The sequence below is a fragment of the Capra hircus genome, chromosome 7 (genome assembly GCF_001704415.2).
Source record: "Capra hircus breed San Clemente chromosome 7, ASM170441v1, whole genome shotgun sequence".
In the NCBI taxonomy this organism is placed as follows: Eukaryota; Metazoa; Chordata; class Mammalia; order Artiodactyla; family Bovidae; genus Capra; species Capra hircus.
In genome coordinates, this window is record NC_030814.1 from 56531483 (window position 1) to 56545975 (window position 14493).

At 41.9% G+C, this 14493-nt stretch overlaps 1 protein-coding gene across 3 annotated transcripts in view; it reads right to left on the reverse strand.

The window, feature by feature from the left end:
* The window catches only part of ARHGAP26 (Rho GTPase activating protein 26), a 481157-nt gene that overhangs the window by 298644 nt on the left and 168020 nt on the right, over positions 1-14493 (reverse strand). For all 3 annotated transcript variants that reach the window (XM_018050208.1, XM_018050206.1, XM_018050207.1), the window contains exon 11: positions 738-816. In XM_018050208.1, the coding sequence (XP_017905697.1) occupies positions 738-816 (79 nt within the window). The remainder of the gene's footprint in view (positions 1-737; positions 817-14493) is intronic.

The following is a 14493-nucleotide window of genomic DNA, read 5'->3' on the forward strand; positions in this document are numbered from 1 at the left end:
TAACCTTGAGATTTGGTGAGTACTGGAGCTGAGATCCTTGGCCCCAAGTTAAGATGACTACTCTGACTCTAGGGACTTCCCCAAGGTTCTTCCGTGGGTTTTACATGTCACAAGATGCAGGAAAACCACAAGATTACATCACCTAGCGGAGACAAGCACCTCTGAAACAGGAGGATAGATCACATTTTAGGCTTAACTCCTTTCGTGGACCCTGGTAATCTCATCAGTTATAGTGGGATGTGAACCAGGTATAGCAATGGGAAACTGAACCAGAGGGTGATGACAAGATTCTGCATCATCTGCATACACTTTTATCATCATTTAATCTATTTAAATGGATCTGAAGTAATGCTCTGCACTGCACTTTGTGGAGGTATCGATGAGTATTCTTTAAGTCAGACTGATAGTGCCTCCCTCTAAGAGTCCTCTGGGCGTTAACAACTGCCTTGGTGAAGGGGCGGCGGTGGGGGGGGGGGGGGCGGTCTCTGGTCTGATGTGGCGTCATAAAGGACCCATACCTTAGACGGAGGCCAGAGCTCCAGAATTGCATCCACACAAAAGCAATATCAATATCCAGGAACATTAGCCCAGGAATAAAAGAAATAAAAATAAAAAGCCCCTCTGGTACACTGGTCTCGAGAGCCCAAGGTTTTATTTAGAGCAAAAACTGCTGCACTAAGGAAGCAAAACAACTCGAGACCTTTATTCTTGCTCTACTTCCCTGAATTGTTACTTACAGGTTCCCTGCCATCCATGGCTTCCATCCAGAGCCTTCGGTCCTCTTCAGACAATGCCTGCATGGTGATAACCCCGGGCCTACGGAGAAACAAGGATATGTAAACACAGTGCCACAGATGAAGATGTGTCTTAAAGAAAGTGAAAGGCTACTAGGGTTAATGGCATGCAGAGAGAGAGGCACCCCTCAGCTCTTCAGAGCCACCTTCCAGCCTCAGAAAGAAAAGCCATCACCCCAAATCCCTCTCAGTAAGCCCACTTCCCTCAGGAAAGTGGCAGGAAACACAGAAGACAGGACTCTACATACAGCTAAGTACACAGAGGAGTCAAGTGATTCCCTCTGGCCTTGTTTGTTCTTTGAGATCATATTCGTTCCTCTCCCCCAAAATGCTACCAGAGTGTTTGACTCCAAGACTAAGGTCCGTCTAGTCAAGGCTATGGTTTTTCCTGTGGTCATGTATGGATGTGACAGTTGGACTGTGAAGAAGGCTGAGCGCCAAAGAATTGATGCTTTTGAACTGTGGTGTTGGAGAAGACTCTTGAGAGTCCCTTGGACTGCAAGGAGATCCAACCAATCCATTCTGAAGGAGATCAGCCCTGGGATTTCTTTGGAAGGAATGATGCTAAAGCTGAAACTCCAGTACTTTGGCCACCTCATGCGAAGAGTTGACTCATTGGAAAAGACTTTGATGCTGGGAGGGATTGGGGGCAGGAGGAGAAGGGGACGACAGAGGATGAGATGGCTGGATAGCATCACTGACTCGACGGACGCGAGTCTGAGTGAACTCTGGGAGTTGGTGATGGACAGGGAGCCCTGGCGTGCTGCGATTCATGGGGTCGCAAAGAGTCGGACACGACTGAGTGACTGAACTGAACTGAACTGAGGGGTACAATAAACATGTACTAAAGTGAACATAAGGCTTTCTGGTGGCATACTGGTAATAAATCTACCTGCCAATGCAGGAGACTTGGGTTCGATCCCTGGGTCAGGAAGATTCCCTGGAGAATGGAATGATAACCCAGTCCAGTATTCTTGCCTGGGAAAGTCCATGGACAGAAGAGCCTGGCAGGCTACAGTCCATGGGTTCGTAAAAGAGTTGGACACGATTTAGCGACTAACCAACAACAAAAACTGAAGAGAATTATTGGACTCAATAAAAAGAGATGGAACATCCAAGTGGAGGGATCCTGGTCTAATATCTAATGGGTATTATGCTTCTGACTATATTAAATGTACACACTAGTTTTAAGTGAATCTTTAGCACAGCAGGAACTAAACACATTCTCTATATACATTAGCTCTTTTCACTCTCTCCCTGAAATATTCTTGCTCTTTCAAACTGAGCAAAGACCCTCCAGAAAGCATGCACACGATATCGAATAACGTTTGTTGTGTACCCCTAACAGATGTCACACAAGAGGGGTGCACCACAAAAAGGAACTTGGCAGAAGGGACTACAAGCCCTCTATGCGCATTAAGACAGGAATTCTTGACTTAGGGTCCAAGGATGGGCCCCAAAGAGGCTATGAGCCACCCTCCCTCCTCCAAATGTTTGTGCCTTTTTTTGGACAAACAATTCAAACTGCCTATCAGATTATGGAAGGAGTATGCAACCCACAGAAAGTTAAGAATTAATGACTCAAATCTTCATCTTTAAAGTTTGAGAAAGCCTAAAAGGAAGGCAGAGATCCATGGAGCAAGAATTAAGTCTGCAGCACTGCTCAGGATCACAGAAGGTACAGTGGACACACACACGAACTCCATGATGCCTTGCACAGCACAAGTCTGGGCCTAGAAACACCTAAGCCTATTTATTCAATCCACTTCTAGTCGCTGTTCTAGCTGCTCCTGGCTTATTTCCACAGTTTCAGTGAACATGCTAGGTCTACTCATGTTGAGCATATTTTAAACATCACATTTGTTTTCATTCATCCTTCCTCAACATCTCCAAAGAAAAAAGTTTTCAAAGATGGAAGCATGGAGGCTTCCCTGGTGGCTGAGAGCTAAAGAATCTGCCTACAAATGCAGGAGTCATGGGTTGGATCTCTGGTCCAGGAAGATTCCGTATGCCGTGCAGCAACTGAGTCCATGCACCACAACTACTGAGCCTGTGCTCTAGAACCAGTGAGCTGCGACTACCGAGCCCACATACAACAACTACTGAAGCCTGCACGCCTAGAGACTGTGCTCAGTAACGAGAGAAGCCACCACGATGAGAAGCCCATGCATTGCAACTGGAGAGTAGCCCCCACTCTCTGCAACCAGAGAAAAGCCCACACAGCAATGAAGACCTGATACATACACACAAAACGTATCTAGGGGAGGCTGGGAATGAGGGGCACTGGGGAGGGAGTGTTAGTGGGAGGCAGTGAACAAGAGGGTTGGGGCAGGGAGAGGGGGAAAGACCAGGCGGGAGTAGCAGCGGCCGGAGAGGCGGGGTGTGTGCAGGTGGCTGGGGGTAAGCAGGTGGACGACACGCAGGCGATGGGACAGAAGCTACTCCCAAGGGGGCAGTCACTCTTGGGAAGGTCACACTGGGCGCTAGTACCTAGACCCAGTGACTCAAAAGGCACAGTGATTTACTGCACAGGCCAGGAAACTCCTTCTTCTCCTCCCACCATTGTCAGCCCATCTAGTGTGCCTGACCTGCTACGTATCTGCAGACTGCTGGCAGCTGCGGCCATGTGGCTGGGGGCTTGGTGGACTGATTCTACTCTTCTAGTTTAAAGCCACATGCAAAGCTTTAATAGCTTGAAGATGAAAAGCCTACAAAGCTGCAGTCCACTGTGGAACTCTCCAGTCCCTGAGCCTGAAACTCTTTTTTGAGTGTTGTTCTCAGTGTCATTGTGCCTGGACATCAGGCATCCCCTTAGCATAGAGGTACCCAGCCTGGCCCTGCCTCACTGAACCTGAACTTCTGCACTGTGCCTGAGAACTTGAATTTTAACCATCTTCTTGGGTGATCCTGAGGCACCTCTTCCCACCCAGACACCCCATTTTTCCTTCATGTTCTCCCCACACTGGAGAGCAATGACACTCTACTCTACACACTGGGGTAAAGCTACTCTCTACACACCAAGTATCTCAATTCATTTCCTGCTAGGTGTTCATCAGCAAACAGTGAAACCACAATAGCTTCCTAGCAGACCAAGATCTCAGGGACCTTGCAGATGTCACATCAACTTCATGGCAAACAGTATGAAATTTCCACCCAGAGTCACAAAGAGGAAGTTCCAACAAACTCAGATGCTATTAAGGATGGGCCACTTGGCATTAGCAACCAGGAATGTCAACAGGATTTGTTTTTATTTCACGAAAAAATATCAAAAAATAAATTCTTTTCCACGTGTGATTTTGTTCTTTCTTTTTTTGGAGGGATGGGGTGATAGAAAGCTGAATAGATTTAACACACTTGATACTAATCCTATCACCCCCAAGTTCAGAAAACTTTCAGCCTCATGTATGTAAACATCTGGATCACAGTATTATACTGTCCTTTCTAGACATCTAGAAAACACTCACTTGGCTTCAAGTTTTCTTTTCCCTTATTACAATTTAAGCCACTATTACATAAATCTCTTACGTCTGTAATTCCTAGAACCAAGATAAATGGGTCAACTTTATTTTGGAATCAAGTAGTCACTTCCTTTCCAATATTCTATGCCCCTGCTAGCCACCATCCCTCAAAACAAAAGAAACTGAGCAAAACTCTCAATGACTCTACACATTCCATGTCAGTCTCTACAAGGCAGTACACTTTCATTCAGGTATCAATTTAGTTCATGTGTGAAATGCATCTGGCTTTTCATAACAAAAGTGGAAAGATAAAGAGGGAAAGAGACAGAGGGCTCACGAAGTAGGAGTGTGGAATGAGGAAGGGAAAATATGACACAATAAAAGGAAAATGGAGTAAATGATCAGAGCTCTTTTCAGCTCTGCAAATAACTATGGTCCTCAGATACAGAGAACAAACTAGCAGGTATCAGAGGAGAGAAGAGTGGGAGGAGGGACAAAATAGGTGAAGGGAATTAAGACGTACAAGGGACCAAGTAAGTCGTAGGGATGTCATATATAGCACCAGAAATATAGTCAATATTTTATAATAACTTTGTATGGTGTGTAGTCTATTACAAAATCACTGTGTTGTACACCTGAAACTAATATTTTAAGTCAATTATACATCAATTAAAAAAAAGAATTGTGACCCCATCAAATAATAATAAAACTACAATAATAATAACCCAACTCTGTGTGCCAGGTAGTGTGTTAAGCATGATATAGTAATTAATTCATTTCATCTTCACAACTACATCATGAGGGAGGGATATTCTCATTATCCCATTTAGCAAATGAGAAAACCAAGGCACAAATACTTTGTCCCCAGTTACAGAGCCAGGAACCAAACCACACAGTCTAATGCTTTGTCCTCAAGCACAAAGCTATGGGAAACATGGAGATACTGCAGCTGCCAGAGAGCTTCTGTTGGCCATCAGAAGGGACTAGACCCTCCTGCAAGGCCTTTATTGAGCTCTTGCCTAGGATCAAATGAGGTTGAATGATTAAGAGCTCTGTGAAACCTAAAGTGTTTTATAAAGATGAGGGCTCAGAACACCACTCTAGGCAAACAGTTGGTTCAAAAACAGGAATCCAATAATGAGCAGTGTGACTGTGGTTTACATTCTATAACAGTGGGTCTCCACGTTTTTTCTGCCTAAAAATAACCAAGAGATGGAAAGGCAGTGAGTTTTTCATTTTGCAGAAGAACACAAAAAGCACTAATCATAAAAAATAAGGGTAAATTTGGATTTCACCAAAATAAAAGAAAGTCCAGTTATGAAAAGATACTAAGAGAGTCAAAAGATACTACTAGGGGAGTAAGAGAAGGTGTTTGTAATTTTTATCTCCAATGAGACAAATATCCAGAATATGCAAAGAATGTCAACAAATAAGGAAAAAAAAAAAAAGAACAACCTAATTAATAAAAAGGATGAAAGACCTTCATAAAACAGGACACACAAAGGGCCACAAACATAAAAAAAGAAGGGAACACGATGACATATCAGGGAAACGCAACTAAGACCACAATGAAATAAACACCGTTCTGAATGGAAAGCATTCAAAAGACCACCAGTAACAAGTACTGGCAAGAAAGCAGAGTTCCTAGAACTCTCATCCACTGCTGATGGGAGAGCAAAGTGATAAAACCACTTTGGAAATATCATTAAAATTAAACCTATGCCTTACAATCTAGCAATTCTTCCTCTAGATATATACCCAAGAGAAATGAGCACATATCTACCAAAAAACACATTTGAGAATACTCAGGTTTATTCACAATGGCCAAGTTTTGCAACAAGAACACAAATATTCATTCACAAGACAATAAGCTGTTGTATATTTTAAACAATGTAACACCGCAAACAATAAAAAAGACCAACTACTGTTACATGCAACAACATAAATAAATCTCATAGAAATAATAACGAGGGAAAGAAGCCAGACGCAAAAGACTACCAACAGTGGGATTTCATTTATATAATGTTCAAATTCTTGCAAAAGTCCTGTGCTGAGAGAAACCAGAATAGTGATTTCGCCTTGGAGAAGAAGTATGGGCAGTGATTGGGAAGGTGCCCAAGAAAACCTGCCAGAGTGACAGAAATGTTCTATAACTTGACCTAGGTGGTCACACAGGTATGTGGGAGGATGTGTCTGTGTGTGCACAGTCATTAAGATATAGACTTAAGATTTATGCATTTTATTCTGATTATAACTCAATAAAAAGAATGTTTTTAAATACCCAAGATATACCACCTGTCATCTAACCTTACTTGTCATTCTGACTTTAGTGCTTCCTAGCAGACAAGTAATTGAATGACTCTGTGTTATTCTTTAAAAAACAGACAATAAGAGTACCTACCTATGGGGTGGTTGTGAAGGCTAAGTGAACTATGTATAAGGCATTTCAAAATGTCAGACACAAAGTAAGTGATCCAAAAATTAGTTTTTATCACAGGAGCAAATGAGCAGCAGGTCAGTGGAGGGAACAGATGACAAGTGTTGGGTGGTGTCCAAATTATGGAAGAAGAAGGGCAGATTAAAAAGGGACAGAAAGTCACAGGTGCTTCTGATACACATGTTCCCCACCCCCCAAACACTGTCACACACCACTGAAAAATCACACCTCTACCACAAAGCAAGCCAGGCCAAGGGGCTGACATACAGGCTCTGAGATCATGGCCATTTCCTTTTTCCTCCTGAGTAAAACATCAAAGTGGCCTACTTCCCCCTTTTGGAATTAATGTCTGATTATTGATAAGGGGTCTTCAGCAAATGCTAGAAAACCTGCCAGAGCATTCCAACTACCCACCAGAGGAGAGAAGAACAAATGATCTACAATCCTTTCTAGAGCTCAACCCTAAAATTCTACTTCAAATACAGTACCTCCCGTTCACTCTGAACAAGTCCTTGGTTGGTGCTCTATCTGGATCCTCTTGAGACGCATGAATAAGGATCTGCAATTTTCTACACACCTTGCCTCTCGCACTACTGGGGTGATGCAGAAAATAGTTATTCACCTATCAAAAGGCAAACTGCTACCCACCACCTTATCTCCTTTCAACTCTGGTCTCCACAAAGGGTCCACGTTAAGTAATACATCACTTATTAGCACATCCAGGAACCTGGGACCACTCATGTCAGGTCACAGCCTTCTCACCAGCCAGGAGCAAGCGGAATCACAACCAGCCCTGATTCCAGGGTTGCTGGACAGCCTTCCTACTCTAATCTTATTCCTGAATCTGAGTCAACAATGGTGATCTCAGTGGCTTGGCAATTTACCCACTTCCTACTGAACCAGGAAATGCTATTACTAACTCACTCCACCCCACTGAAACACACTCAGAATCTAACAGTACTTTTCTTTCTATACTGACCTCCAAAGATCTAGGGCTTACTCATTCATGAGACTACAAATCTTCTCCTGGCAAGAGTTCATTCCCCAGGTTCTAGCCACAGTGCTGTACACATAAGGGTTAAATTCTGGGTAAAAGAAGGACTGTGGCATCCACAGAAACACATGTTCTCACAGCCTGTGCACAAAACCTGCCTCACTGTGCTTAGACAGAAAGACAGAGAAAAACGATGAAGGTCTAGAGAAGAGGTTGCCAGTCACAGGTAAAGAGAGACATTTGAGTGCCAAAGGAAGTGGTCCTTTGGTTTTAAAGTGCTACTGGCAAACCTGGTCCTTAACTGTTCCTTGGCAATTACAAGGTTTCAGCAGATCTTCATGTTACCAAACATATGGAAGATCTTCAGTACACAAACTTATGGACAAAGCAGAATAATTCTGGAGAATGACATCTCTTCCGTGTATATGTGAGATTACAGAGTCAAGTATCTACAGAGACCAGACAAGTAAGCAAAATGAGGAAAACTGGAGAAGATTCTTCCCTGCCCCAAGGAAAACAGGTGTGGTCTCATTTACCTTAAAATATGCAGCTCATTATTTTTTCTTTCTCACTTTTGCTTTCTGATAAAGTTACAGAAACAAAAGGGGTTTCCCTCTATGGGAAAAACAACAGTACAAATGCAAGGCAAAATGGTAGCTATCCCCTGTCACCATGGTGGAGGACATCACGGCATGGCGGGGATGGTCGCAAAGTAGAAAGCACATGCCCCACCTAAATGAGGCATCTGCCATTCAGCTCTATAGACAGCTGGCACGTGGGAAGTCAGCGTCAGTGTTTACACATCTTTCCCATTTTAAAATGTTGCTTCAAACACTATTTAAGCCAAATTGAACATCTATGGACTGTCAGCCTACGATTCTGGGGTCTGTGTTGGTCCTTCTCTGCCTCTCCTTGCCTGAGCTCCATCCCAAGGCATCCCCACATGTCACAATGCATCTTGTGCGCTGGGACTAACAATGATGCATGTCTGCATCCTTGATGTGCCTCACAGTCCAACTGAGCAGAGTCTTTCCAGTTCATTAACGAAAGGGGAACTGGGGATACTTGCCCGTTTTTTCCCAATATGAGGACTCAGTGTCATCACAGAAGGGCAACATTCATCTACTATATTCATCTACCATTCAAAAACTTACGAATCTGCACAATTTGCATGTTCTGAGAAAAATAACCATTGGCGGTCCTTGTGCATTACATATGCTTGCACATAAGAAAAATACACATGCCAGAGTAACCTGCAGTGGGCTACAGGTGAGAAAAGACAGACGTGAGGGAGAAACCAGACATTGCAAACAGTGGCCCAGCAACTGCAGCTAAGGTTTATCATTTATTATGGGCCAAGCACTGGGCTAAGGATGTGGCTAGCATTATCATTTGTTCCTCTCAATGAAGTAGGTACTTTCATCATACTTCTTTTGAACGCATGTAAGAATTTAAGATTCTAAAATTTTTTTAAAAAAAAATAAATAAAATAAAAAATAAAATAAAATAAAATAAAATAAATAAAAAAATAAAAATTGAGGCTCAGAAATGACTTGCACAATCTTCAACTGGTAGGCAACAGCAAAGCCTCAACTTGAAAACCCCGTCTGCCTGACTCTAAAGCAAGGCCCATACATTAAGCACAACACTGTACTGCCCCCACTCCAAGCAGGGAGTATCTGTGCTCCGGGATCCAAGGTGACCATTTCCTTAGGGGGACGGAGGGAAGGGGGAGAAGGCACTTCTTTCTCTCTCTCTCTCTGGAGAAAGGAAACGGGAGAAGGAGGAAAGGACTTCCTCTACACACACCCCCACCCCCACATACACAAATACACATACAGCCCTTGAGAAATTTTCGGAAGCAGGCTTCTAATCAATTATTTAGAAAGGATATGATCCTAATGAGTGAATGAATCATAACCTACTATAGCCTATAGCACTGAGCTCCTGGGAGGAGAAGTCCTAAAATAATCAGGACCATAGCAAAGATAATAGTCTAAAGAGGAATACTGCCAATCGCTTCATATAATTTCCTTACATTTTTACTTTAAAGGAGAATGAAGTCATGAAACATCAGGAAGCCCAGACAAAGACATCTTTGGTGCAGTAAGTTACATGGTCTTTAGTGAAACATACTGACTGAGCACCAGTTATGCGCCATAGGCACCAAGGACCGAAGAATAAGCAGATTTCAACACACACCACCAGAAGAAAGCATTGCCAGGACGAATAACCCCCAGGGGGAATGCAAATGTTATTTTGATAACAACCTATGAGAAAATATTCTAATTCTAAAAATCTTCTAGGTCATTTATCAGTCCTTCTTAGTATTCTGTCTCATGATGAACAGACACGCAGGTAAGTGGAGTTTACATACTGAATTGTCTCCTTTCTTCAGATTCATATATTAGCAAAACTTTGGTTTTGATTTTTAAAAACTAAACTCATTTTATACTTAGAAATTAGCAAATAAAATGGTATATTCAATCAATAAAACTCCAAATTTCACCATGTAGACTAAAGAACAGAAACAGGATTAAGTAATAGAAATAAAATAAGTACGGTTGCCTTATTTCACACCACAGTTCATTAACCAGCACATCCCACTCTTACTTAAACCAGAATCAAACAGCAAATACTCTCCCATTTAACTTTTTAAAAAGGAAAAGAAAATTAAAAAAAAAAAAACAGCAATTAAAAAAATACAAGACGTCTAAAGATTCTAAGAACTTCTAAACTAGCTTATTTTATGGAACAGTCAAGGAGCAATTCAGAAAGTACAATATTTCTCCCCACTCTACCCCCACCCAAATCATGGAAGTCAGAGTAGGAGAACACCCTCTGAGGAAGGAAAAAGCCATTTCCTCCCCGAAATGTCAACGGCATTGAGACCAGCACTGTAACCAACCAGCAGGAAGGCAAAATCAAATATTATTTCAAACAAGGGGTGAGAAGGGGAGGGGAGGGGAAGTTTGAAACCAGGAAAAATGGATTCATCTGCTGCAGAAGATAAAGGCAGACTGCACCAAAAGGGAAAGGCAGAAATGCCTGGTTCTCAGCACACACTGGACAGTCCCAATCACTCATCTGTTTTTATCACCAGCCTCGAATAAGCTGTCCCTGAAGCAAAGAGCCTGACACATCAATTCAGAAAGTAAGGTAAAACGCAATGTTTAAACAGAGGCTGCACTAACTGAGCATGCTTGCTTCTGCAGCAAAGTGGGTATGAAGTGATCCATCATAGAAAGGTGGGAAAGAAGGAATTTCTAGGGAAAGAATGAGTCATTTAGAATGCCTTTCCTTTAAGAGGTAATATTCACATGATGGCTTCTTCTACAGAAACACACGTCACACACACACCACTGACTACTAAATGTCAGTGTAGAAAGGACAGCTAATTTTCCACTGGACCAGCTAACAGTTATAATACGTATACAACACTGCCATCTAGAGGCTGAGCACTGAAACAAAGTCTGTTACATAAGTTGATCCTTTTTAGAAAACAGGCTTACACTCGCAAATCACAAAGACACACAAACAAACGCACGCACACACACCACATTCCCAACTAGAAGAGTATTATTTTAAGTTAAAAGTAGCATGGTATGGTTTCTTTTTGAGAGCATAAATTGGAAGGAGGGGCTTAAACCTTTTATCCTGTACAGGAAATATATATAAATAATAGATTATCACATATAGTTTGAAAACAGATTCTTCCTCCTGTACACATATACCCTTAAAGTACCTGTATTCACTCTCAACTTATAGATGACTGGAAAAGTCACAACACTAGGAAAAAGGTGTGCCATCAAAATGAAACAGGTTCAAAGAAATACCTTCCAACACTAAAGTACACTGTAAGAACAATGAAGTCCCAAGTTTTAGGATAGAGAGCAAACTTCAAAGAAAGAAACTCTTCCAACAGAGAACTACATCAGGGAAGAATATTACAGTATTCCATTTTCAAATAATCTTGCAAGGTAGGTATGATTAAAGTGGTTAATCCACCAGTCCAGACTCACACAGCCAGTAAGAGGCAGATCCCAAGTTCAAACTGAGGGCTGCTTCGACCTTTTACGCGCATCATGCAGCCTTCTATAAACACATACTAAGGGTGGTGACTCATTAGAAGGTTGGGGTAGATTATTCAGATCTTCCATTAATCTTTCTAGCTGTCACTATTCGTTCTTTAACCAATTTCCCATTCTTCTGGTTTTTTGTCCTACCAATGCAGAAACGGAGATTACGTTTAAACTTGCCCAAGCTTCAGTTTAAATATCAACTAACATGATTCAGTTCCCATAATCTTACATAGTAATTCACCAAAGTCCCAGAGGAAAGAACAAAATAATCTAACTCGGAAAATGCATTACTATAAAAAACAAAACTGAACTACAAGCACACAGTACTGTACTAAAAGCTGAATGGAGTAATATTATTCTGCCTCTGGCAGCAAATTACCTGAGACAGATAGTTAGAATTGAACAAGAGTTATATAAAACATAACTAACTGAACAACTAACCAATACAAAGGAAAGCCTGTACAATGTGCAAATACCTAGTACCTGGTGGGACGTGAGGATAGAGTTCACAGTGGGTGTGACATGCCAGGCTAGGACTGGTTCACAGGAAAGCTGTCTCTCTTGACCTATTCACGGAAAGCTCACAGGAAGGGGACTGTGAATGTGGTTTGCAAGAAAAATCAGATGATGACTCTTAAGAAGGAAAGTCGAATAGATTCATACTGCTTCATTAAACTTTGTTATCTCCATGGTCAGTAGAGTCTCCGGCAGTTAGTTACGGCTAATAAATGAGGAGGGGGAAGGGGAGAACAGAGGAAATGAAAATTCAAAGCATTCTAATTATGCCATCAGTCTCTATTAGACTGGAAGGGTGAAATCCCCCTGTGAGTTATGCCTTCCTCATAGCATTTTGATCCACCAAGTTTGCTGAACACTCAATATACTGGTGTTTATACCTCCAGTTGCACGAATGTGTTTGTCATTCTACAATCAATGCTAAGTAAGACCCATGAAGGCAAGGACTATGCTTGTCTTGGTCCCCATGACACCCCCAGCACCCAGTAACCTTGTGATCCTAATAAATTCTCCTGTTCTGCCCACCTCTGGAGAGTACCAAAGGTGGGAATGCGGCATGCAACACTCCACACAGTATCTTCAAATGTATGGACTTCTGTTGGGGTCAGCTAGTCCTGGAAAACATTAAGCATTCTAATTGTTTCCTTTCCTCCAAGTATAAACACCGCTCCTCAAGAGACTACACTGATTCAATGTTCAAAAAGAAGTCTTTTTTTTCTATTATTTTCCATATGGTTTATGGCTCCTCCTGGAAAACATTTGGGAGAAAATACCCATGTGTCACATACATTTGTGAGACATCTCTTTAAAAATAAACAAATGCAGAGATGCCGAGAGATGACTACCACCATGATTCTTCAGCTTAAGTAAGTATTTTCCCTAAGTCTGCTCATTAATTTCCGTAAGATGCTGCATGGTAGAGTTAATTATTCAGAGTAACTAAAGACAAAGACAATGGCAAGTATCACATGCCACTACCCCAACGGCTGCTTTTAGACAAACTCTCATTTTTCACTCAGGAATTTTACATTAAACTCACTCAAAAAGAGTTAACACAATTTAAAGGAAAAAAATCTATCTTTTATTATATTAACCAATGTAGCATATAAACTTTCAAATGTTCGGTTCTACAGCAAGGTAATACAAAGGCACCAAAGAATGCTTCTTTATTAAGGTATAAGAAATAATGAGTTTTCAAATGCTAAGGAAGATAATGTACGTAAAAGGGTGGCTTTGTGAAGTGGGGCTCCTTATCAATGGGATTGTTCAAGGAACGTGTACTGGGCCACCCATCTAAAAGGTTGTGGGGGCCTTTCATGGCTGCTTCCTTGAGAGAATCCCTCTTACCCAATACTGTATTGGTTTGCTCGGGCTGCTGTAATAAAGACCCCCAAAGTGAGTGACATGAATAACAGAAACGTGTTATCTCATAGGTCTAGAGGCTAGAAGCTCGCGACCAAAGTGTCAGCAAGTGGGTTCCTCTTGCAGTATGTAAAGGAGAAGCTTTTCCATGCCTTTCTCCTAGCTGCTGGTCATCTGCTAGCAATCTCTGGCATTCCCTGGCTCAAAGAGATATCACCCTGATCTCTGCCTTCATGTTCACACGGCATTCTCCCCGTGTACATGTCTGGCTCTGTGTCCGAATTGCCCCCTTCTATCAGGACACTAGTCAGAATGAATTAGAGCCCACCCTAATCTATTCACCTCATTTTAACTTGACTACCTCTACAAATACTCTATCTCCAAACAATTTTTGTTGTCAGACACTGGAGATCAGAATTTCAGCATTATGAACTTGTCAGGGTATGCAACCTAACCCATAACAAGTACGTTCTGGGAAAATAAAATATTCTTCAGAGCAAGTTGTGGTAACACCCACAACTACTACAAGTCACACACTCATTTAAAGCCACACAGATTCTTAGATGTAAGAATTAAAGTAGCTTTCTGAGATGTATTCACAGTAGTAAGGAGGATCTTTGACACAAAAAGTTCAAGAGGTATAAATCTAAATCCCTAAACTCTGAATTAATCCTCAATTTGATTTCCAACTCATTCATGCGTCAGAGTTACAACAGCTCTTCCTAGAGGACAGAAATTAATCCCTTTTCGGCAGAATCTGAGGATTAACGAATCGGCAGCAATGCACTGGGATGCAATGCAAACAGCCTACTGACAAATGGTGCCAGTGCTTGGATTCCTTACTCATGCC